Below are 27,413 nucleotides of genomic sequence, written 5' to 3'. Positions count from 1 at the left end.
ATGCATCCAGTTACATATGCATAACCTCACCCAAGACCTCTAAGCAATGATAATTGAAATAACAACCAGTACTACAAAGTATACGGAATAGCTGACATCTTTGTTTTGTTTCTCATTTGATGGTGATCTATTTAAGTGTTTGTCCCAAACAGTCAAAATTATTTGGGAGTTTTATGTGACAAGTTCCTACTGATGTAATTGCTGGTTCTGATATTAAACAAATTAATGGTGCTCAAAAACAAAAACACACTCAAATCAAATGCCAAAAAAGTAAGGCAAACACAGCAAAATGCATCCTGCATTTCTGGTAAGCTTGTAGGTCATGTTTACACTGCTATCCTATAGGTTATTTCTCCAATAGCACTGATTTACAACCACTTTATGCAGGACAGCACAACAACCCAGTAATGAATATAGTTTTGAAAAATGTAACTTGTAACGATGTACAAAAGCTTGTGCTCACCATTGAAGCAAAGTAAATAATGTAATTTATAATAAGTGATTTTAAATAGCAGCAGGTACTATAAGTACTGACTAAAAATTTAATATGAAAAGTATTTCCTGTAATTAAAAGCATTTTAATTGCTATTATTAATTAATGTTATAGGAAAATGTTACTGTATATCCTAATAGAAAATATTTTATGATATTCAATTGTTCTATGTAAGTCTTATATTTAATTCACTGAACTATACATTTGCATTTTTAAAATTTTGTTGTCAGCCAACGACTGTAACCTGATGACCCTGTTCTCCACCAGTATGCTATAACTTTGTGACTCTGTTCCCACCAGTCCCCTGTAACCCCATGGCACATGCCTGATGTTCCTATCCAGCAACCCCCCCCACTCCCGCCTATCACCACATCTACCAATCCCCCAGTCCCACCTATCACCACATCTACCAACCCCCCATATCCCTGATGGTCCTACCCACCAATTGCTCATGGATGCATGTTACCCACCTGCTGGCCATAAAAGGAAACTCCCGCATTAGTGCCCCTGCTTCCCTTGGAGGCCCCTGCTGTCACTGTGACAGGAGACTCCTCCTTTCTCTGCCATCTCTTCCCTTCCGCTGACCATCTTTCTCTGCTCTGCTGTCTCTCCGTTCCTGTGGCTGCATCTCCTGTTGTAATAAAGACCTTCTGTGTGAAAAGAAAAAATAATTTATCTTTTGGACGTTTCTTGAAAATTTTCATAACTTTCCTTGTTTATATTGGGCTATTTTAGTTAGCAACTTTTGTCAATTATTATTTTTGCTTTGAGTGGAAAATCATGTTTTGTTGAGCTATCCAAATACCTAAATGTGAATTTAATATACTCTTTGACATAAAATATAAGCTTTTTTTACTCCCACTCTTACGTAACTTTTCTATTATATACATTACCTATTTTTAAAAAAATATTTATTACTTATTATATTCATTGCAAAGTCAGGTTTACAGAGGCTGGCGCAGGGGCCCAAGGCTTTGGGCCATCCTGCACTACCTTCCCTGGCCAGAAACCAGGAACTGAAAGGAAAGTGGAGCAGCCGAGATACAAACCAGCACCCATAAGGGATCTTGGCACATGCAAGGCAAGGATTTGATCTGCTAGGGTATCACACTGGACCCAGCATTTTTCTAAAAAATAAAATTTTGATTGAATGTAGAAAATGAATATTTTTAGCAATATAAGGAAACTAACAGTATTTGTTTCTTGCAATATTAAAAAATAATTAGCTATACTATTCCAATTATTTGAATCTTTTGTAGCAATTGAGGTTCAAAAAATTTAAGCATGTTTATAATCACAGAACTATTAAGTAGCAGAATTGGATTAAAACTTAGATCTAGTGTATTGTGGGCATTAACAGAGCTGGGAAAATGTCACTTTAACTGTATGGTACTAAATCTTTTCTAAGATTTGAGAAGGATGTGAAATGACTGGCAGTGTCAAGCACTGGATAGGAAGAAGCAAAAGCAGGAAAGGCACGGTATTGTGAAATTTGAAGCACCTACAGCAAACTTCTCTCATAGGAACATCATGAAGGGTGAGAAAACTTGAGCTTGGGTCTAATCTAGGAGCAAATATTTTTTAGTCATATTGCTTAGGACGTACAGAGAAAATAGAGCATTTTGGAGTATAATATGACAAGAAAAAGACCTGCTTTGGGAATATTAGTAGGCGAGAATGTAAGGTAGGTGGGATGGGGAGAATTGTCAAAGGAATTGATTAAAGTCAGAGCTTCTGAAGCAGGAATTGTACCAAGATGCCTATATCGTTGAGTTATGTTATTTATTTAGCTCATGTTCAGTCGTTTTAGAGACATTTTATTTATACTCTTGATTTTATTAATGAATTAAAAGTTAAGCTTTCTTAAAGTATGTTCTAATTTTTCTCCCTATACTGTGAAGCATGATGCCTGCGCAGCACCCATAGTTTCCAGATAATTGTTTATGATTCAGTTATCCACTTACTGTTGATTACTGGCCCTCCTTTTGATCTTCCTTTATTCTGGGGTGTTTCCCAACTATGGAAGGCTCTGTTGTTTTGCCCTGGGCTCTCTAGTTCTGTTCTTTTTTCTGAAGATCCTGGTAGTAGTGTGTTAGACTAGAAAATCAGTGTTCAACACAGTACATACGTTCTGTGAAATAATTCAATAAAAAAACCCTGCAGGAATGCCACATACTGAATAAGGGTTATGGTCCTAGGTCAACTGTGCCTCTCTTGATGTTGTTACTTTTCTAAAACAACTCATCTGGAAGAGCAGTGTCTTGATCCACGTGGAATGGGATCATGCAGGGACTAATTTAAAAAAAAAGGTTTGGAATTAACTCCTACTGAATTTGATGACACAGTTGTTCTGAGAAGGCCAACAAGAAAAGCAAGAAAAAACACTGTCTTTTGCATTTCTTAGTACATCTTCTTAAGGCTTGATTCTTTAAAAGTCTAATGTATTTATGGCAGAGTTAAATGTGACATCAAAGTGAAAATTCCCTTTAATATTTTGGTCTATGAACCACAGGAACCCATTTACAGTTAGTTGAACACTTGTAATTCTATTTACCTTTGCTTAAAAACTACTGCTTGTGTGTCTGTGGTTTTTTTTTTTTTTTGTATGTGTCATATGTAGATATCTTTTTGCTTTTATTTCTCACAAAGAAGCAGTTTGTGAATGAAGAAGACTGTTGTGGTAATGGAAGAAAAAGAGATTGGGTCATGGGATTGGAGGAAATAATTAATTAATTAATTAAAACAGTTTATAAACTTTATTACAAAAAAAGACTAGCATTTATTTCATACCAGTGTGGTCTATGGTTTTCTTTGGTTATACTTGCATCTTTTGAGTCAATTGAATACAATACAGACAAGGCAAAAATAGTTTTAGGAATGTATTATGAGAGATCATAATTTGAATCTTTTCCACTTAATGTTATCTCCTTCCCAATGATGTATATTGTCCAGTAAAGAATATTATTAAATATTGGTAGATATTTGATTTTCATTGATTTTGAGTAAACTGCTTATAAATGACCACTATATTGAGAAATGTACACTGCTCTGAGTTAAAGACATTCTGAATGAATTTCTCAGTTCAGTTCTTTTTCCTCATCTAGTTACCAAAGTAGTCTGAAGTTCTTTAGGAAAATCTGTATTCAGATCTTTATTGGAGGCATTGCTGTGCAGGAACATATGTAAACAGGCATATTTTCCTCCCGTAATTATTTTTGTGGAGTATATTGGCACCAATCCTGGTGTTTTTAGCCAAGGTATCTTAATCCCATCTACATTTTGAATGGCAATCATAAAGCTCTATGGGGTTGTCTCTTGAAGAAATAATATCACCCCCATCCCAAAGACAATGGTTTATAAAATAGACAGCTTTGAATAATTAACTGAGCTACTAAGGAGGAATGGACTGTAATCAGCTTTCACCCTGTGATTGTGCCATGCCCTGAATCATTCCTTTATGAATGTATTTCTCTTGGAGCATGTATAATTATGGATGTTTTTTTCTATCTTGGTAGGAACTGGGAAGTAACAGCCCTCCACAGAGAAACTGGAAGGGCATCGCTATTGCCCTCCTGGTGATTTTAGTTGTGTGCTCACTCATCACCATGTCAGTCATCCTCTTAACCCCAGGTAATCTTTCTTTATTCCTCTCTTATTATGGTATTGTGGATGATAACTGCACATTCAGGTATCTTCAGAGGTAGCAATATGTGAGATCTCAGGACACGTTAGCATCAGAATTGTTTTTTTAAAAAAGCAGTGTTAAATATGTTGCAAATGACACCACAATTCTGCAGTTCAAACATCCTGTAGATTTTAGGGGAAAAGCTAAAATGTGAAATATGTACACTAAAAACACCAAGAAGATCCTTGGTCACCATGATCACTTACAGACTTCTTAGGTTTGTCAGTTTGATAACTGTATGGGGGCTTTAGAATTTTAATATGATGTGATGAGGGGACAGCAAAGCCAGAAAATTTCCATATGTAAATAACTATTCAGATGTAGGGAAATGGGAAGTGAGGAATTCAGAGGAGAAAAAAAGGAGCAGTTTAAAAGACAATAAAAAGTTCCTTAAAAAAATTTTTTTTTACACCCAGAGTTTTCCTTCTGTTGTAAATTGCTCTGGCAATGATCTTTGCACTATATCCTTCAGATGGGAGTTTAATATTGACAATGAAATCATCCACAGGCAATTTGGCTTCATTCCAATGTGAAATTTTGTGAAATATCCCACCGGATAAAAATGTTGCTGTTGAAATGTATAAATTGTCAAATGAATGTGTTTAATGGTTTTACTAATGATATTCAAGGACTGAGAATGGAATCAAGGAAGCCAAAAGTGAGGAAAGAGGAGAGAGCGAGAGAGAGAGAGAGAGAGCGAGAGAGAGCGAGAGAGAGAGAGAGGAAGGAGAGGAGGAGGGTGGAGGGAATGAGGAATGGAAGAAAGGCTGAGAGAGAAGAAAAACCCAGACCTCAGTCAATGAGTTTATATTGTAGAAGCAACTATTGTTTAGGTTTACAATTTATGAAGCACTCTCATATGCCACCTGTTCACATGTCTTTGGGTTTCATTATTATTTTGGAAGAGTGAGTCTGGAATAAAAAAGAACATCACTGTGCTGGATTAGAAAAGTCATTGATGTAAGTGGGCACATGTGTTCTTTCCACCGTATGTTTGTAAATTCAGTTCCACTAGGAGATGATTAAATGAATTTGACAGAAAGAGTAACTGTGGTGATACTGATTAGGACCTGAATTTTGATTACGAATAATGTCATTCTGCCTCTCTGGCCTGAGTTTAGATTCAAGACAAATTACCAGAGAAACAAAATACTGAACGCCAGTGTTTTGCAGCCAAGACTTGAGTCTTCAGTGGAGAAACTCTCTCAGAAGTTACCTAGTCTTATTTTCCTCATTGGTAAGGAAAAAATAAAAGAGAACGAGGTTGTATACATTTTCTTCCCTGTAGTCATGAATCTTCTTTAGAAAAATCATTGACTTTTTTAGCGTTACTTATAAACTTAAAAAATATGAAAGTAAGTGTTAAACAGAGAGAAAACCTCCCATATTCTTATTCTCTCTTGTTGTGGCCACAAGAAGCAAGAATGGGCCATGTCAACATTAGGAACCAGGAGCTTCTGGATTGCCCCAAAGTGTACTAGGGGCCCAAGTACTTTGACATTTTCTGCCAGAGGCCAGCTGTAGCCGAGTCCAGAACTGCAAAGAGTGTGCGGAGTCAGTGAGGAAAAGAGACATGGACGTGGCCACTTGCTGCCCTCCGTCAACAGCTCAAGAAGCTGTCCTTTCAATTTACTTAGATACATCACAAGCCTCTGAGCAAACGTTTGGTTGTTCTATTTTTAACTTCTTGACTAAGCGAGCATGCAAAGATGTTTGATTATTTTATTTTTTACTACATGGTTAACTAGGTGCTCATAAGATAATTCTGTATGATACTATAATTTTTCTTCAAAGCCAGCCATTATTCATTCTTTAGTAGTAGCCATTGAGTGACCAGCAGGACTCTAAGACCAAGGCACATATGGTTACCTACTAATTAATAATACATTCCTGCTACATTTCTAATTTTACATTTTTTTCTCACTTAATGGGAGAAACATGTCCCAAGAGACAAAACATAAAGATCCAAGACAAAAGTTTCAAATATTAAATCCCCCATAGCTACAAGCTCCACAGTGCCAGAAACAATCAAGTAATAATCAAAAGCATATTTCTATAATTTTAATAAAAGCATCCTTTAATTCTTCTAGCCAAAAATTATAAAAGCAGCTAGAAAGATACATTTTCTATGATCCAAAAAATAGAAGCTGGCCCTTAAGGTCACAGTAACTATATTTATCATAGCAAGTTCAGCTCATACTCCCATCACTTTCATTAATTTTTAGGATACTTAGCAAGCCATTTTCCAGAAGGCAAGCTACATTTCTGCGCCAGGGGCAATAGTTAGGCATACAATAAGGTGTCCAGAAATGACATTGGTTTGATTGTATCCTGTGTGCATTAATTCTCATGAATTGTTAAAGGCCCACTTACCAAGACGTTATCAGCAACATTAGCTTCCAAGCTCACATCAGTTGCAGATATCATCTCAAAAGGGCAAACAATAATGCCTCAAAAGATTACAGAATTCTTTAATGGAGTGGTTGAGTGTCCATGCAAAGGGGGTAAAACTGGTGATTTTAGTTGTATGCTCACTCATCACCATGTCAGTCACCTTGGCAGAGAAACATCTGCCAGGCCTTGCCATATAGCTGGAAGCTTCTTGCAGCTTTGCCAACAGGGGAGCTGTTCTCTTTACACCTCCGTGTCATCCACACCTACTGCACAGACCCCAGGAATATTCTGTTGCTTTACCAGGCTATTAGCAGGGAGCTGGATCAGAATTGGAGCAGCTGGGGCATGAATTGTCTCCCATGAAGGATACCTGCTTTGCAGGAGGTAGCTTTCCTAGCTATGCCACATTGCCATTTCTAGTGTGCACTTTGAATTTAGCATACATGTGTGTTGTATGCACTTGTTAGGTGCTAACACCAGCTAAACACAGACCTCCTTATCTGAACCTTAGCCATGCAGGTTCTGCATTGTGCAAGGGGTAAATACACAAGGAACATCTTCTATTTGGAAAGAAAATATTAGGTTAAGACACTTCCCTTCAGATCTTCCGCTTATCCACCACTGTGTCCTCAACTCCAAGCTTTCCTGAAAAGATCACCCAGACAAATGGAAATTGTCAGACAGGAAATCTGACTGTGAAATTACTCAGTGAAATATTGAACATTTTAGGACAAAGTGCTGACTAGAGAACAATTCTGCCAGTAAAATGGAAAACAGAAATTCATTTAGGTTTTATAATTGCCCAAATTTAGGGAAATTGCTTACCTGCTTTGACAAATGGTCCTTTTATGAAAAAGCATCTTTAGTTTGCTAGAATGTGAAGTGATCTTTTGACGGTTATTACAAGTCTGCTGCCTAAAATCTAATATAATAACGACAATGAAAATCGTAGTGCTTTTTAGTGACATATGGCAACAAATTTAATGCATGGTATTCTTGCAGTAAGCCTTTCATGTCTTAAAATACATATAGTGCTTTCTTTCTTTTTTTGAAGATGAATGCAGACAAAAGTTATGTATTTGAGAAAATGATTTAGGAAAACTTTTCATCAAAATAGTGTAACAGTGCTAGGGAAACACACGCTCATTGTAATTGTAGTTTGATTGCAAATTTCATTACAGAAGTAATCTGACACAGGTGCCTTAATTTCTATGATTGTCAAAATATTCCTTGAAGATAAAGACTAACTACTTTTCAAAGTATTTTCCTTAGCAAATATCTCCTGGAAAGAGCCAAGTATTCATTCTAATTTCTTGAACCAACAGGTAGACTTATGTTTAAAAGAAAAACAACATTTATTTTCAGAATGTATTAACTAGGAGATCAATAATAATTCCCTAGAAACATATGAGTGTCTATTTACATTTGGAGGGTATGCCAATGTATGGTACATGTATAATGAAACTGTAGTGTAAATTTCACAGTTCATATGTAGTATAGGAATGAGCATGTAAATAAAATTCATGAAGAATATATTTACCAGTTTGTTTTCATGAGAGAACAGCTTATTTTAGGAGGTGGAATTTATTTGCTAAAGAGTATTTCCCAAACTCTTCTATTCATCTACCATTTTGAAATTGTTACCTGTGATCTGTGTATACCTCTCAGCAACAGTGGGCTTTCTGCTTTGAATCTGTCTGCACTTGACCCTTACCGAGACAGACTCATCATACAAAGTACTTAGTATGATGGTTTCATATTATTATTATGAAGGATAAAATTACTGCCTTGGCAACTCCCTTTCTAGATAAGCTTCCAGGGTTGGTCTTTCCAGGTTTTTTAAGGAAGACAAACATTTCCATGTTAATCATTGGAGATCTGCTTCATGTTAGTTGAAGAAACATGTAATAGGTGCGTTCCAATGAGATAACTATTTTCACTCTATCGCTTCTCGGCCTTTTGGCTAAGATCAAGTGTAGATGATTATTTTCACTCTAAAGTTATGTCTAATATGAAGAATTTTAACTAGGTTCAAATGCCAAGTTGGGAATTCAATTACAAAGGTAAATTGCTACAGTGTTGTTCCTAGTTATCTAAAGCCAGATTTGATTAACTTAGGCAGCTAGTTTGTGCAGATAGGAGGATGCTGGTTGAAGTGATTTAATCATTTTAGTCTTCCCCTGGCTTGGATGAGGCCCTAATCCTGATATGTGCTTATTCATAAGACTCTGAGATTAAGAATTCTGTTTTATTTTGTTTGAGATACCACATTAAAAAATCAGAATGTTCTTTGCACCTTTAAAGAAAAAGGAGCATTTAAAATTATTCAGGTGTTTCAGAATCCGAGAAAGAGCTCACTTTGCAGAAAGCATCTGCTAAAACAAGAACTTCATTGAACTACTGACAGCTGATTTGTTATTGTTATGCAAAAATCCAAAGCAAATTTATTCTAGTTACTATTATGCTCTATCAAAATAATAGCTTCTGGTTATAGTTAGTTAAAATGTCAAGTTATATTATGTTGTAACAATCTCTTGGCAGCTGCAATTTAAAAGGTGTCATTTAAGCATGTGACCTGTGTCTTAAAATGCCAAAGCAACAATTAAAGCATCCCCTTTTGCTTTTAGGAAGGGAAAATAATGTTTTACTGATGTTGAGATATGCACTGCTCACTCGGAAACATCACCATCAAGAAAGATTCTGATTGTGGATTTTATGTTGTTATATCAATTAGAATGTGTTGTATCAGTAGGCGTCAATTAATGTGCCTGTGGTTGTGCTTTCCAAGAACAGCACAGATGAATGTTTGGAATACAGCATGACCCAGGCAGATCAGGCTGCAGAGAGCAAACCAGGATATATTCTGATAGTCCTCATCTCCCTAAAAGACTTAAAAAAAACAACCTTTGGGATGAATAAAATGAGTTACATAGATTCTGTTTTATCTTCTTCCTATTTATCAGATTGGGTTGCCTTACTTACCCTCAACTTCTCTCATCTGATCAGTTGAATAATGAATTTAGTTGACATTATAAAGTGTTTAGTTGTACAGGAGTCAGGAGGGACTCTGTTTTAATAAGTCACATTTATTTATTCCTGCTGGTACCATGCCAGATATTGCACTAAGTGCTTGTCATGTACTATCGTATTTATCCTCATACCCTAACATAAAGTAGATACTATAATTTATTCATATTCCACAGTACTCATTCAGGTATTAAAAATAAATTACCAAATGTCACCCAACCAGAAGGTACAGAAATTAAATCCCTTCCCAAGCCCTTTTGGCTCTAGTAGGTGTCTCGACATTTGTAATACGCATGGAGATACAGGGCAGACATGGACAACATTGAATGTGGCTGCAGCAGAGGATGGATGTGTGAATGACTGGGCCAAGAGCAGAGAGGTAGCGAGGCATGAAGTGGAAAAGCAAAATTCATAAATTTAAATTTTGTATAAATTTTTATTTCGGTTATGATATTGTTGAACATCAAATTCCCACGATAAAAATATGTGCAATATTTTCTTTCCTATGCTGCATTACATCCGGATGTAAATTCTTTATATCCCATTATTGTCTGATATAATCAATTTGCATCCTTATAAAAATATTGAATTTAAAATTGTAATACTTTGGTTTATAGGTTGGTGGGGCTCAAGGCTATGTGATTCTAGAGAAATACAGTTCCTGAGAAAGAGTGATATTTGATGAAATACTCCTTAAAAAGCAATCTTTTAACGTGCATTTGTTTCAGGAGTTTATGGAGGGCAAGTTTTTTAATATGCAGTTACTTGTTCGAATGCAATTATTGCAATCACCAGCTTCCAGTTTATTTATTTTGAACTGCATAGATGTCCCTGCTGTTAAACAGTTCATTCATTAACTGCCAGAAAAAACACACCGGGAAAGGCAATAAAGCTTATATTGAAGACTTATCTGATATTGACATTTTGTCTGTGATGCAGGTTGTCATTTGCTCCTTATCGTAATTTTACTTTATGCATAAAAGTTCTTATTTTACCTTTCATTTGTTTCTCATATATTTGTGTCATAGGTTAGTAAACATATATTTCTAAATCTAGAATTGAGAAAAATTAATGTTTTGTAAAGCTTTATTCTATTAAATTATTTGCATGGGTCATTGATTTACCATGAGTTAATTTTTGTATGAATTGAGATAAGGCTCAAGGCTATTTTTTTTGCATGTGGACATCTGTTTCATGTAGCATGATTTATTTAAGAGATTGTTCTTTCTGCCTTACAAAGTTGTTGCCGCCTTTCTACTTGCTGTTGGACATGGACGCATGAATTATTTGTAGGTTCACTTTTATTGAATGCTACCATAAATGCAGTTGATAACTTGATATCCTTTTCTGACTTATTATTGCTATAGAAACACAATGGACTTTTGTGTTTTAACCTTACTACCTTTGTTGAGTTCACTTTTTATCGGTATTGTATTATTCTGGATGCTTTAGACAGTGCTTTTTTCTTGCTTTATGTACAGAAGATCATTCCAAAGAACCTAAGATAATTTTGCTTCATTTAGAACTGACTGAATTTTGCTGCTTATTTTTCTTGTCTCGTTCTGTATAGAAGTTTCAGTGCAATGTTAGATAGCAGTGGTGTAGGTGGTAAACCCTATCAAATACAGAAAGCTTTCACCTGAACTGTGGAATTTATATAAATTCCCTTTATCATTCTGAGGATTTTTTTTTTTACATTTCTAGTTTTTAAATGTTTTTATAAGAAAAGCGCAGTGTGTTATTTTGAGCACATTTTATCAATCAGTTGACATAATCATTCTTTAAACAATTCTTTCTCTAGGAATATGCATATTACAGGGAAAGCCATTTGTTGGCCCATGCTTAAATTTCTGTACTAAGTTCCACCTGTTGCGGTGGGTGTTGCTGAAGTGGTTGAGTCACCACCTGGGACAATTGCATGCCATATTCCGCACCTGTCTCTAGCACTGACCATTGTGCTTTGGATTCAAGTTCTTTTAAAATGTGCATCCTGCAAGGTTGTAGGTTGTGACCCAACTTGATGGGTTCTTAAAACCAGCTACCAAGGGATTTGGGACTCCTGATTTCAATTTGATCCTCTTGTCTTCTGGAGAGCTTGGGGGAGTGAAACAGTGAATGGAAAGTCTCTATCCCTCTCTGTCTTTCTCATTTAAGTGAAAGGAACATAAATAAAACTAATAATAAAAAGTAGACTTTTTTTTTTAGAGTATATAAACATTTATCTTGGTCAAGCATTTCAGTATGCCAATATTAAATAAGAATTTAAAGCATATGTTTTCAGAATATTGATATATCTTTTTATCATAAATCTTTTGGAATAATTCTACCTGAACAAGATGATTTAGTACTTCCTATTTTTGTAGCTTTTGGAAATGTTTGAGAAGAACTGATGCTATTTTCTCTTTAAATATTTGTTCTAAATTACAAGAGAAGTCATTTGTTCTGGGTTTTTCCTTATTGGAAAATTTTTGGCTATTGATTTCTTTTAAATACATTATACTTTTTTGAAGCTGGTTAACATAATCTATTTCTTCTTGAGTCAACTTGGTGATTTGTGTTGTTTCAGGAATTTTTCCACTTAATATAGGCTTTTAAACTTATTGATGTAAAATTTTCCAGCATTGTGAAATAATTTATTTGTATAAAATTTTAGTGATGTTTTCCTTCTAAATTTCTCCATATTTTGAGCATTTTAAAGATTTATTGATTTTAATGGAAAATCAGGTTTTACAAAGAGAAGGAGATACAGAGAGGAGTATCCTTCATCTGCTGGTTCATTTTCCAAGTGGTTGCAAGGGCTGGTAGTGAGACGATCCGAAGCCAGGAGCCAGGAGCCTTTTCCAAGTCTCTCATGTGGGTGCAGGATCCCAAAGCCTTGGGCTGTCCTCGACTGCTTTCCCAAGCCACAAGCAGGGAGCATAAATTTCTCCATTTTATGCTCTGTGTTCTACGTCTACTTAAGCCTGATTAATAAAAATTAACTTCTGATTTTGTTGATTCTCTATAATTTTTTACCTATCACTAGTATAATAATATATGTAATATAAATATAACATAATTCTTAAATATATTAATATGTGTGTTATAAAATTTATAATATGCATATAATATATGCAACATGCTGCATATTGAATATTATGCACAATATAACATAGCCATACATTGTGTAAACTATGTGAAATATAATTTTATGTAATTATAATAAATTATTATTAATATATAATAATATTTCCTATTTCCTCCTTTCTGCTAGTTTGCTCTTTTTTCTAACTCCAAAACATAATAAAGTTATTGAGATAATTTAGCTTATTATTAGAGATGTTTCTATCTGTAAATCTTATTTTGATTTATGTTTTCAACAAGTCCTATAAATCTTGGCATACTTTATATTAATTATTGGTTGGGGCAACATATTATCTGCCCTTCACATTCATTGGATTCATTAGCATTGCGCGTGTTGTTAGATTTCAACATTTGTGTGATTTTTCCAGTTCTAGTTTTCTTATTGATGTCTACCTTCATTCCATGCAGTTAGTGTGTTTTCAATCTTTTGTCAAAAAAGAAGTACTTTTTTGAGAGACAGGACTCTCATCTACTGTTTAGTCCGCAAATGCTTGCAATTGCCAGCATGGGGTAGAGGCTGATGACAGGATAATAACACAATCCGGGAATTCCATGTCAACGTCCTGACCATAATTACTCAGATGGTCACTACTGCCGCCATAGGTCTGCAACATCAGAAAGCTGGAGTCATGAGCTTAGTCAGAAATCAGTTTCATGTTAAATGAGGGCATTGTAATTAGTAGAGCCATTCTCTTGATGCCACTGAAAATTGCAAAGCTGTATTTTGTGCTTTATCTTGAGGAGTTCCCATGAACATATGAGAAGTAAATGGATTTGTCTCTTGTAGAGTGAAATTACCTGTTTTGGTGATCTGTAATGCCTATTTGAAGTTTGTAGTGTTGTTGAAGTCCAGTGTTTCCCAATTGATTTTCTGCTTAGATTTTTCTAGATACTCTTTTGAGTGCTGATGTTTCTGATGGACCATATCGATCTGTCTCCTTTGCCATTCACTTCTTTGCATTTCTGAGGATCTGTAATGTATTAGTACATTTTGGCTGCTAAGAAAGAAAAACTCCAAATGGATACTTTAAAAAATTAAGTGTGTTTTTATGGATCTGAAATTTGGAGAATCTAATATCAAGTGGCCAATATGATTGGTGTCTGGTGAAAGAAGGTGTCTGCTTCTAAGATGTTAGGCTGTTACTACACCATCTGGAAGAGAACACTCACTTCCTAAAAGGCAGAGGGAGAAGGCCAACACAGCCTGTCCCTCAGCTTCCACCTTTTTGTCAAGGTGCCAACCTCCTTCATTTGTGAACTCCTGTTTATAATCTTGTATTCAGAAGGAAATTTCAACATGAATTTTTGAAGAGGATATTCTCTCTCAAGCCTTAGCATAAATTTTGAAGCTCTATTATAGTCTGTATGTATGGCTCCTATTGTTTTATATCTTTAATAACAAATGCTATAAAGTAATGTAACAAATAATATTCTTCTACTAAATTTCATGACCTAAATTATATTTTATTCTCTGCCCTCATTTGGCTACTATTTGCATGAGAAACTTTTTATTTGTGCTCAGTGCTTAATTAATTTTTCTTGGATGCTTGCAAAAGATATTACATCTAATATCATAAAGTTGTAATAATGTAGTGAATAAAATTCCAAGTCAGTTTAAATTACATATGCAGATTCTGCCTTGACCGAAATCCATCCTTTTGTTTTTTTGTAATAAATTACATTTCTGAGCTCTGTATGGCCATTAACATAGACTTATTTTTTCTTTGCACATTTTTGTTTTAATCATGAAGAAAATGGAAAGAGGACTTTGAAGTTAAATTCAAAATAATACTAGCTTTCATATTTGCCTAAGTAGCTACTTTGACTTCGTCACTTGTCTTCAAAATATTTCCTGGTGTTCTTTATATCTTCAAGAATTTTTACAGTTCAGATCTACTTAGGGGGGCAAAATAAACCTCAGCTTGCTAAAGGAAAATCAAGAAACGCTTTAGTTTCTCTCCTTGACGTTTGAGCAATTCTTTGGCTTAATATAGAACTTTTGGTTGAGAGCACTTAAAATATTGAATTTAATTTTAGTTACTTGAAAGGCAGAGTGACAGAGGGCAGAGAGAAAAGAGAGAAAAATGCTTCTTCTGCTTGCTGAGCCAATCTTGAAATGGCCTTGATAGCCACGTTAGGGCCCAGCCAAGGTGTGGAGCTGGTTACTGCATTGTGCCTTCCTCATGAGTGAGTGTGATCCAAGTACCTGGTCAGTCATTCTCTGCTTTCCCAGGAAGCTGGACTGGAAGAGGAGAATCTAGGACTTGAGCCAGCTATCGGGTATGGGATGCAATGTTGTAAAATACCTGCTTAACTTGCTATACCCTAAAAGGAACCCCGATAATGTTTGGTTTGTTTGTTTATTTTCAGGACTTGAAAATGTTCATCCAGGGCTGGGCATTTGACACAGTGGTTCTAGCTAAATATGTTGTGAAAGAGAGCCCTAGAAGCTCTTCTTCATGTTCACTGATGTTAATCTGATAATAAATATCATTCAGCCATAAATTTACTTGAAATCCTGTCATTTACAGTGAAATAGGTGGAAATGGAGGGCACCATATTAAGATCCAAAACCAGGAGCCCGGAGTTTCTTCCAGATATTCTACATGAGTTCAGAGTTCCATTCAATTGGGCCATCCTCTACTGTTTTCTCAGGACACAAATAGGGAGTTGTAGGGAAGTGGAGCAGATAAGACTGTAACTGGCACCCATATGGGATGCTGAGAAGGGCAAAGTGGGGATTTGGCCACTGAACCATCATGCTCGGCCCTATTTCTTGTTTTTAAAGCATATTCCCATGTTCTTTTGCACAGTAGCTTCACTAATTTACACTCCCACCAACAGTATATAGGTTCCCTCCGTTTTCTACATTCTTACCTTCATTTTTTACTGTCTTGGATTTTAGCCATTCTGACAGAGGTGATGTGACATTGCAATAGACAGTTTTCTAAAGAAAGCATAAAAATGGCCAACAAATACATGGTAAAACTCAACATCAGTAATTCTAAGTTGTACATAATTCCTATGTGTATGGCACAGTGTTAGAATATAGTGTGGGAAAACACTGTGCTTGAGGCAAAACTTCTCTACAAAGGCACTTTAATTTTTGTTTTGCTTTTGATTTTTTAAAAAATTAAACCTCCAAATATGAGGGAGAGCATTTTTTAAGTGACATAATGATGTTAGTATTCTGGGAAAGCAGTTCAATTCACTCCCTGCAACACTGGCATCCCACATGTGTTCCAATTCATGCCCCAGGCACTCCATTTCAGAGCCAGATTCCTACTAATGTGCCAGAGACGGCAGCACAAGATGACCCAAATTATGTGCCCCTGCTAACAACAGGGGAAATCTAGATGGAATTGCAGCCACCTTATATTAGCCTGGCCAAGCCCTACCTATTGTGGTCATTGGAGGAGTGAAGTATCAGGTGATATTTTTCTCTCTCTCTCTCTCCTTGCACTTGCCTTTCAATAAATAATTACATATTTTTAATGAGTTAGATGTCACTGATGAATATCATGACTACAATAATAATTTCCTTGAAAGTATTCTTATTTGAAAGACAGAGAGAGGAGAGAATGAACTTCCATCTTTACCAACTGATGTTTGACCATGACTAAGCAGGGAGCCAGGAGCTGTTTTCAGTTGTCTCACTACACAGTAGCTCAATCCATGGGCTCTCTCCCAGGAGCAAGAACAGGTAGTGAGTATGTGAATCAAGCAGCTAGAGCCTGAACTGACTTTCGTGTTTGGGTGCCAACATCACGGGTGACAATTTACCTTCTCCATGACAGTTTGGGCACGTGTAGCAATAGTTTGATATCACACATTTGAGTGCTCATATTTTATTGTTTCCACATCAAGTGAAACATTTTAGTCCAGTCAGAAGAATTGTATGTCTTTGCATTATAAAGAATATTTTTGATGTAGAGGACATCTGTCTCCCAAGAACCTGTGAAGTTCACACTGAAAATTTCTGCTGTAGAACAATGAATGTATAGATTAAATTTGCTCATGTAAAGGCTCAACATAAAATCATAGTTGTCTAGAGTAAAAGCAAAGCACTGTTGGAAGACATGTGGATGTTGCCAGTGTGCTGATTTTCTTTCATTCTCAGAAGGGAAAATACCCACCTGCAAACACTTGTGTTTATATTCTTCACTTAAATTCAGGATAATTTTCACTAAAAAAAAAAAAAAAGGTCTCAGGAAGAGGGTTGATAAGCATTCGCATTTTGAATAATTGACTAATCTGAATAATTAAACCTGAGAGTAAAATTTGAAGTTCTTGAGTTATTTATTCAAGGGATGATAAGTTTGAGGGAGAATTTAATAATGATCCTTCAGAAGGTGAAACTACAATTTTTATTTCATAATTCTTTGAGGCTGCCGAAAACAGGAAGGAAAGCAACTCCCAAACACAATGCAAATTAGAGGCTGTTTGGGAAGCAGGGTCTTTGTGGGTCATTATGAATGCATATGGGTGGTGTATTTGCTTGAGCCATATGTGTATACATATATGTGTGTGGTGATTCTAATAATTATACACAAACAGATAAAATTATATACAAACAAATCAACCCCATTAAATCAGTGGGGGCAGAAGGCAATGTTTGGCAGAGTAGTTAAAGTGAATACATTGGGTGTCAGGATTCCCAATGGACAATGATTCATGTCCTGGCTGCTCTACTTCTAATCCAGCTTCCTGCCAGTGGTCTGGGCCCACACCGGTCACCTCGGTCACTTGCAGAGTGAACCAGTGCACAGAACAATTCTCTTGTGTGTTCTTTCTCGCTCGCTCTCTACCCCTCTCTGTAATTTTATTTTTGAAATAATAAACATTTTTAAACAAGAAATGTGGGTAGGGAAATATACTTTCTTATTTAAAATGCTAAATTATTACATATATTATCTGTATATGCATATGTGTGTGTGCATACATGTATATGTATATATATGTGTGTATATATACACCATATATATATATATACCATTATTTTCATTCTGTTCAATATAAACAGAATTTTCTCCTAATTTGGTAACTTTACACATAACTGAATTTTTAAAATGTTTTAATTATTATTATAGTATGGCCTTCTGTGTAAAAGTCACATGTTTGAAATATACTCAAAAAGAAGGCATAACTATGCAAAATTGAACATAGTCAAAAGCCTTATTTTAAATATAGACTTTTTTTTTTAAAGATTTATTTATTTTATTATAAAGTCAGATATACAGAGAGGAGAAGAGACAGAGAGGAAGATCTTCTGTCCGATGATTCACTCCCCAAGTGAGCCGCAACAGGCCGGTGTGCGCCGATCCGAAGCTGGGAACCTGGAACCTCTTCCAGGTCTCCCAAATGGGTGCAGGGTCCCAATGCATTGGGCCGTCCTCGACTGCTTTCCCAGGCCACAAGCAGGGAGCTGGATGGGAAGTGGAGCTGCCGGGATTAGAACCGGCGCCCATATGGGATCCTGGGGCTTTCAAGGTGAGGACTTAAGCCGCTAGGCCACGCCGCCGGGCCCCTAAATATAGACTTTAAGCTCGATTTTTCATTTTCTTTTATTGTTTCATTAATTTTCAAGCAGAAACTCAGATTTATACTTTAAATAGGCAGCCCTAAACACTAAAACCTTGAAACTAAAAAGAACAAGAGACAAACATTCTAAAAGAGTGTGTATTCTCTGGTGTTCCTGAAATTGAAAAAAAAAATGAATGGTATCTCATATTTTCTTTACCATTTTAGATTAACTAGTAATACTGATGATGGTTATTAAATGGGTTGAGAACTTTGAAACCTTTATTTTTATAAAAGTATAAGAGAACCAAAATTGCTTCAATCCTGTTATACCTGTTGTAAGTATAATAAATACACTTATTTATTCTAATGAAATGTACTTCTGTTTGTTAAATTGACATGAAGGACCAGGTAACTTCTTGAGTAGGAAGAGAACACTTTGTTTTTTTTCCTGCTGACAACACTTACTAAACGTTAGAAGGACTTGTGATCTTTCAATCATTCCAAGTGGTATGACTTTTGACGGCATGTGATGCACTGTATAGTGTTTCAGTATAAAGTGATACTGTCAGTGAGCTATTCAATCACAATTTTGAAAATCAGCAATATTTAGAATACTCACCAATATGGCACTAATCACATAGAATGGTAGCATTTAGAATAAATAAGGACTTATATATTGGCAGTGGAACTAGATGTTAATATAGGGGATGGAGCATCATGGGACTGAACGGGAAAACGACCTCCTTGTTGTTGGACATTAGGAATAGCTGCAGGAATATGCTTTTCTTCTTATTCTGATTCTAAATGGAAATGATTTCAAATAGGCTTTACATTAAAAGAAGTCAGCCTGAACCGCTAATATCAAGAATAAACTTGATACAAAGTAATACAATTATTCTCTGTAAAGAGAAACCAGGAACTAAAAGTAATAAATGAGTTTTTCCTTTAGTTCAGTGCTAAAGAACATGCTTTTTTTTTTCTTAAAAGAATATGCTGCCAATTCATTTCCAAAAGCTGTTTATAAGCAAAATTAAAATTTTGAAAGAAAGCACGGAAATACCAGTAGCACTCTGCGATCTTAAAATGATGGACTAAAGAAGAGAAAAGCATGGATTGAATTATTCAGTTTAGTCCTGATTATGTTCACATTGCCAGAGATGAATGGTTTGGCCACTTCTCTTTAATAAATAATTAGCCTTCCAATTCTGTAAATACTTGGGTGTACAGGTAGACTGTGTATTTCTATGAATTTTTGTGCTAATATTCATAATCTTAACATTTACACAATGATCATATATTTACATTTTTTAAAATTGGTCCTCTTGTGCTGCCTCTCCGGGCACTTTTTTTTTCTTTTTTTTGTATATATAAAACGTTATAGATTATACAGTACTGTATACTACATGTTATATAATTATATACATGTACATAAATATAAATACATATACATATATATATGATAATATTTTGGATCTGGTCATTTTTTTTTTTTTGGTCTTGTAGCACAGCATGTATTTTTTTTTCATTTTTGGTAGAATTTTTATTTATTTATTTTTTTAAACATATATTTTTATTGCATTTCCTTTTTTAAAAAAATTACATTGCATTATGTGATACATTTTTATGCACTGTGTATTTCTATGAATTTCTGTGCTAATATTCATAATCTTAACAGAGATTTATACAATGATCATATATTTACACTTTTTTAAATTGGTCCTCTTTGCTGCCTCTCCGGGCACTTTTAAAGGAAACATGACCAGAAGCAGAGGCGCCCCCACTGGAACTGCCACGGTGCTATGGGGTGCCAGCATCCCAGGCAGTCCTGCTACGTTGCAATGCCTGTCCCCGCTGACCATTTTAGAGCAGATATTAACATGAACTAGATTATCTCACATTCCCATGGACGGTCATACAAACATACCAGAGAGGTGTCTCATGCTTCATTACTGAGTAACTAGGGAAAGGATTTATTATCAAACATTTTACAGGTTTAATCTATAAAGATCAGCTGTTCGGCCAGATGCAGTGTTCAATGGCTAAATCCTTACCTTGCATGCACCAGTATCCCATATGGGTGGCAATTTGTCCCGGCAGCTCCACTTACCATCCAGCTCCCTGCTTATGGCCTGGGAAAGCAGTGGAGGATAGCCCAAAGCCTTGGGACCTCACACACAAGTGAGAGACACTGAATAAGTTCTTTTTTTATTTTTTCTTTTTTTTTTATATAATCTATTTTATTGTGTTGTTACTCCTGGTTTACAAATGGGTTAACTCTTATCATTGAAACCATTTAGGGATGGAACCAATGGATGAAAGATCTTTCTGTTTTTATCTCTTTCTCTCTGTATATCTGATATGCCTTTTCAATAAAAATAGATAATAATAATAGCATGGATCAACTAATATTTTATCAATGTTTTCTTAATGTTAGTGGCTATATATCTGTTTTAGAGTTTTATACTGTGAACCTTAATAGGAAAAATCACCCTATGATGTAACGGCTCTCAAAATGATATGCAATATACCACCAGTGTCATTCTCAACTAGCCTTTCAATGTTCAGTTTTGACAGGGATGATTAAGTTGTATCTAAGATTGCCTATTTGCTGATTCCTTGAGATTAAAACATGAAGAAAATGCAAAAATATGTTAAATTATAATATTAGTCCCGGTAACTAACCCAGATCTGGCTCTACTACACATTAACAATCTGGAAACTGTAACATCTATTATAAATATTTGCAAATGAGTTGTTGATATTAATGATATAGAAGGTACAACTTTTTTAAAAGATTTATATTTGTTGGAAAGTTAGGTATACAGAGAAGTGAAGAGACAGAGGAAGAACTTCCATCTGATGATTCACTCCCCAAGTAGCCGCAGTGGCAGTGGCGGGAGTGGACCCAATCCAAAGCCAGGAGCCTCTTCCTGGTCCCCCACATGAGTTCATGGTCCCAAGGCTTTAGGCTGTGCTTGACTACTTCCCCAGGCCCCAAGCAGGTAGCTGGATGGGAAGCAGGGCTGCTGGGATTGGAACCAGCACCCATATGGGATTCCAGTGTGTGCAAGGCGAGGACTTTAGCCAGTAGGCCACTGCAATGGGTCAAGAAGGTACAATTTTTTTAAAATTTACAACAAAAACAGAGCGCAAATTGGGAATTTTTGCCTAACATGTTGTACACGATTTTCTTGAAAAGAGCAAATAAAGATCAATCCCTGATTGTGTGTTCTGTGACACTGCTCTATTTAGGAAAAAAAGGGACTCACTGCCAATGGTGTACAATAAAAGACAGAGAAGCTGGATTTCATTAGAGAGGGGAGTTCTCCTGTCTAAAATGAAATGAGAATATGACAGATAGCAATAATTGAAAGAGAAATAGAGATGTAGGCTCCCATTTCATTCTTGTCATTAACTAATCATCTACTCTGCTAACTATGATAAGTTCATGTGTGTATGATACAAGGATAATAAACCCCAGTGGGGCTTGAGCGCCATTTAGCAATGGGAGACTGAGGACAAAGGATGACTATCCCAAAAGGTTATGATGAGATGTGTTCATGAAAGAAGAGAAGAGATGGTAGCCAATTTGACAGGCTGTTAAAAGAGAAGCTTATTTATTACCTGCGTTCAAAGTGTTCAATGTAGCACAAAAGAATTCACGAGACATTAGACATTGCAGAACTAAAGCAAAAAGGGAACTAAAATATCAAAAACAAACATAAATGAAAGAAATGGCTGTGTATATCAGTATGCGGCAAGTGGAGTCTGCAGAGTGAGTCAGGATGGAATATATCTCTCTCACTGTATATCCTCTCTCTGTAATACTGACTCTTTAAGTAAATATTTTAAAAGAATGATGAGCTAGTATAGTTTAAGTATTTGTGATTATTTAAAAATTTACTGTGTAGAAGGAAGGGAAGAAAGGGGGAGGGAGTGAGGGAGGGACGCAGAGAGGATGGAAGGAAGGATTAAAGAAAGAGGAGGAAGAAAGGAAGATAAAAAGAAATGGAGGTAGGAAATGGGAAGCAAAATATTATATCATTCGTAAAAAATTATTTTCTAAAAAAATATTTATTTATTTGAAAGAGAGAAGCAGAGTGTGAGAGCGAGATTGGCTTGCTACCTACCCAAATGCTTCAATGGCTAGGACTAAGCTAAGGTCAGCCAAATTCCACCCATGCGTGGAGTTTCCCCGTTTCAAATATTTGGGCCATCTCCTGCTGCTATGCCTGATGAATTAGAAGAGAGGTGGATGAAAGTTGGGAAGCAGGGCCTTAAAGTAATCTTGGATACCACAAATAAATGAAAATTTAAAAGTTTATAATGCTTGAAAATATGACTATGTTTAACATGATTAGACATCGTATGTGTAATCAAATGTATAATGAATCAGTGTGAAATATGTGTATACTAATAATTAAATGTATATTAGTACCCCATAAAATGAGATGTATATGCCTGTTATTTTTAGATAAAAATAAAAAGCTTAAAAATATTAAATATTAGGTGATTCATATAATACAAAGTGGACAAAATAGACATGTAATTTTGCCCGTCAAGATAAATCAGTAACGTAATTGCAAGTTCAGCATATTGACTATGTTGCAAAACTAATGAATTTTAACCAATTGGATTTGATATAGAAATATGGGGTGACTGGAAAAGACATTTCCTTTGCACAGTTTTTATATTTACACATTAAAGAGTAAAATGTGTTTATATGAAGGAGATTGGAAGTATATTTAAGGACACAGCAACAATTTCTTATATAAATTCTAAGAGATAGGAATATACACAAATAGCGAGGGTAAAAATAGTGTGTGATAAGTCTAGAAAAAAGTAAATATGGAAATACGAGAGGTGTTACCAAAGCAGAAGGAACATGGCAAAGTCACACTCATATTGTAATGCAGCCTTATTTTGATGTTCAAACTAAGAAAATAGTCACTGACATGAAATGAATGCATTCAACAAATAGAATTCTAGCAACTGAGCCAAAGGTAAGATAACAATAACAATAATTACAACATACTTATCTTCCAAGTAGAAACATATGTAAAAAGAAAATGTGGAGCAGAAACATACCCAAAAATATGACATTATAAGATTTATTTTTGAAAGTCCCCTAGGAAAAGGTTGAAAATTATTGAATTTCTGAGGCTAGCAGAATTCCTCAGAGGAGAACAATAAATTGAACCTCATCAATATTAACAACTTTTTCCCTCTAAAAACTCTTCATAATGAAAAGACAAATGACATACTAAGAAGACTATTTGAAATTCACATTTGATAAAGCTTGTATTTCTTGAAAATGCAAAATATTCTTCAAATTTGGTAATTAAACACACGAACCAAAATAATCCACTGAAAAAATAATCAAAAGACCTGAACAGAGGTTTCACTGAGAATGATAGGGAAAATCACAAATAAATACATTAAAACGTTTCTGCTAGCATAAGTTATTAGAGAAATGTGAATTGAAACCATAATAGAATATTATTCTGCATCCATCAGAGTAGCTGTAATTAAAGAGACCAAATGCAGCCAAGAAGGCAGAGAAATGGAATCATTTATACATTGCTGGCAAGAATACCAAGTGGGCCAGCTATTCTACAAAAGCATACGGAATTTTAAAAAGCAAAAGAAAGAATACAACTAAACATGTGCTTCTGTCTCAAAGTGAAATATTCACAGTAACTCTGTACGCTAAAACTAACAATGGCAACCACTCAAATATTGTGCAACAAGTGAATGATTAAGAAAATTGTGGTATATTCTTAGCATATTACTCAGAAATCAAAAAGAAAGATGTCTGTTTCACAGCCATTTGGATAGCTCTTAAGGCAATTATACTGAGTGAAATGAAACAAGGCAATCTCAAATGGGTATATGTTACATAATTTAAATTATATAGCCTTCTTGAAATTTACCAAATTTTAGAGATGAACAGATTTGAATTTCCAAAGAGGTAGTGGAAAATGCAAACTAAAGGTGAGCATAAGAGATGGTGCTGCTAGCTCCGCCTTTCACCTTGAAGGTGGAGCTGCTCTCATGTTGTTGGTTACATGAAATTAAACACTCATGTGCACCAATGAATGCATGTTGAATCAGTGAAATCTGAGCTAGACTGGTTGAGTATGTCTATGATAAATTTTTTTATGCTATTATGATTGAAGATGTTAGTTGTCCTTGAAACAAACTGTTATTTCCCACAAAAGCCTGTTATCCTCCCATTTCCTGGGAAAATATGGTTGTAGATGATGACCCGGTTTTTAAACTTTGGTAAAGAAAGTAATAATTTTTTTTAAATAATTGAATAGATAGAAAAATAAAAGTCTCAGTTACTGTTTGTCTTAAAATCTTGCCAATTTATTAAGTGCATATAACAATTTTTTAACATTTTAATTTACTGAGTCATAATATTGTTTCACAGCTTAAATAAAAGAAAACATGTTTGCGAATCTTCAAAATACATTTTGAAAAGCTGTTGGAAACTAAGGTTATTTTGGGTACACTTGCTCTGCATATTTTATTATAATACATACATAAGATTCATTAAATAAAATATGTGGAATAGTGGACAAAATTTTTCTTCTTTTTTTTAAAGATTTATTTATACGCGGGGCCCGGTGGCGTGACCTAGCGGCTAAAAAAAAGTCCTCGCCTTGAACGCCCAAGGATCCCATATGGGCGCCGGTTCTAATCCCAGCAGCTCCACTTCGCATCCAGCTCCCTGCTCCCTGCTTGTGGCCTGGGAAAGCAGTAGAGGACCGCCCAAGGCTTTGGGACCCTGCACCCATGTGGGAGACCCGGAAAGAAGTTCTTGGCTTCAGATAGGCTCAGCACTGGCTGTTGCTGTCACATTGGGAGTGAATCATCAGATGGAAGATCTTCCACTCTGTCTCTCCTCCTCTCTGTATATCTGCCTTTCCAATAAAATAAATAAATCTTTTTTTATTTAATTGTTATTACACAGTCAGATATACAGAGAGGAGGAGAGACAGAGAGGAAGATCTTCCGTCCGATGATTCACTCCCCAAGTGAGCCGCAATGGGCCGGTGCTGCCCCGATCCGAAGCCAGGAACCAGGAACCTCTTCCAGGTCTCCCACGTGGGTGCAGGGTCCCAAGGCTTTGGGCTGTCCTCTACTGCTTTCCCAGGCCACAGGCAGGGAGCTGGATAGGAAGTGGAGCTGCCGGGAATTACAACCAGCGCCCAAATGGCATCCTGGCCCATTCAAGGCGAGGACCTTAGCCATTACGCTATTGCAGTGGACCCAAGAAAATGCTTTTTTTTTTTTTTTTTTTTTTTTACAAATTGGGTCAATCAGTTTATTTTTTTTTTTTAGATTTATTTATTTTTATTACAAAGTCAGATATATAGAGAGGAGGAGAGACAGGAAGATCTTCTGTCCGATGATTCACTCCCCATGTGAGCCACAATGGCCGGTGTTGTTCTGATCTGACACCGGAAACCAGGAACCTCCTCCCGGTCTCCCACGGAGGTGCAGGGTCCCAAACCTTGGGCTGTCCTCTACTGCTTTCCCAGGCCACAAGCAGGGAGCAGGGAGCTGGATGCGAAGTGGAGCAGCTGGGACTAGAACCGGCGCCCATTTGGGATCCCGGGGCCTTGAAGGTGAGGACTTTAGCCGCTAGGCCACGCCGCCCGGCCCAGAAAATGTTTTTAGAAACCAAAATATGCAAAAGAGTATATGTATGTAATACTCTTAGCATTTCAATTTAATAAATAAGTATCGTTTAATAATATGGTAGCATGATCTGTTGGAATTTTCCATTTGATGTCTACTTGGATCTTTACATATATAAATGCATGGTATCAAATAAATATATATATATGTCAAACAGTGGTAATAAGATTGAATAAGGACTGATTGAATTGGACTAGTCCACATGGTAGTGAATTTATAAAATCCTGAGGAATTTTGATCCTTGACAAATACCTATTCTCTTTAAATATCACATTCTAATCATTGTGCCATTTGAGCTCCAGAAATATCCATTCTAAAACATAAGTTTCTCTAGATTTTTCATGGAATTAAAGTTTTTTCTGAACTCATATTAAAATTACTTCATCTGATAAAAATCATGGAGTCCCACAATAGAAAATGAATTCTGGATTGAAGTTTTCTTTTCTTTTTCAAATAAAACTCATCCTTTTATCTAAAAAGCTTTTCCCTCCTGGTCCTAATGTTTTTTCCATTTTTTGAAACTTGTACCATCTAGGTAACTAAAGAAAATATTTCCTAGGCAGTTTTTAGAGCCGTTATAGGTCTAAAATAAAACTGAAAGGAAAGTATGGCATTTTTTTCAAATTTGTTCAGCAGGTGGGCAACCCCTCTAATATTTTTTTGAAAAGATTTATTTATTTTTATTACAAAGTCAGATATACACAGAGGAGGAGAGACAGAGAGGAAGATCTTCCGTCTGATGATTCACTCCCCAAGTGAGCCGCAATGGGCCGGTGCTGCCCCGATCCGAAGCCGGGAACCAGGAACCTCTTCCAGGTCTCCCACGTGGGTGCAGGGTCCCAAAGCTTTGGGCTGTCCTCTACTGCTTTCTCAGGCCACAAGCAGGGACCTGGATGGGAAGTGGAGCTGCTGGGATTAGAACTGGCACCCATATGGCATCCTGGGGCGTTCAAGGCGAGGACTTTAGCCGCTAGGCCACGCCGCCAGGCCCAACCCCTCTAATATTAGCTCATCAAACAGAGGTGATGCATTTGTTACAAGTGATGAACCTACGGTCTCAGTTTGCTATCACCTGAATCCATAGTCTACATGATGTAAGTTCTAGGGTTTGGACTAATGCATAGAACATGTATTTCTCACTGTTCTCCATAAATAGTTTACCTTAAAAGTCATCTGTGCTGGTCTTTTCATCTTTCTGTGAAATAACCTCTGGCAACTGCTGATTTTCCTCTGGTCTATTTGGGCATAGGAAGAATCCTATGATTACTTTATTAACACATTTCTCTATCTTTCCAAACCATCAGTATTTTTATTGTGACATCTATGTTTTCTGCTATGTCCCTGTAAAACCTCCTAGATGGAGGATACCATACAACACTACAATTATTGACTTGAAGTTTATTAAAGGAATTTAGAAAGATCAAACATTTCTGTATTATATTGTCAGACAAAGAAGGT

General features: G+C 35.9%; 1 protein-coding gene and 1 pseudogene across 1 annotated transcript in view; both read left to right on the top strand.

The window, feature by feature from the left end:
• Window positions 1-3,155: 3,155 nt before the first annotated feature.
• The window catches only part of DPP10 (dipeptidyl peptidase like 10), a 537,944-nt gene continuing 513,686 nt past the window's right edge, over window positions 3,156-27,413 (top strand). Inside the window, exons 1-2 of the mRNA XM_058664194.1 lie at window positions 3,156-3,173; window positions 4,009-4,123. Coding sequence (XP_058520177.1) covers window positions 3,156-3,173; window positions 4,009-4,123 — 133 coding nt within the window. The remainder of the gene's footprint in view (window positions 3,174-4,008; window positions 4,124-27,413) is intronic.
• On the top strand, window positions 8,516-8,632 carry LOC131480424 (U2 spliceosomal RNA; annotated as a pseudogene).

Source organism: Ochotona princeps, chromosome 5 (assembly GCF_030435755.1).
Source record: "Ochotona princeps isolate mOchPri1 chromosome 5, mOchPri1.hap1, whole genome shotgun sequence".
Taxonomy (NCBI): Eukaryota; Metazoa; Chordata; class Mammalia; order Lagomorpha; family Ochotonidae; genus Ochotona; species Ochotona princeps.
This window is presented reverse-complemented; position numbering and strand designations above follow the sequence as displayed.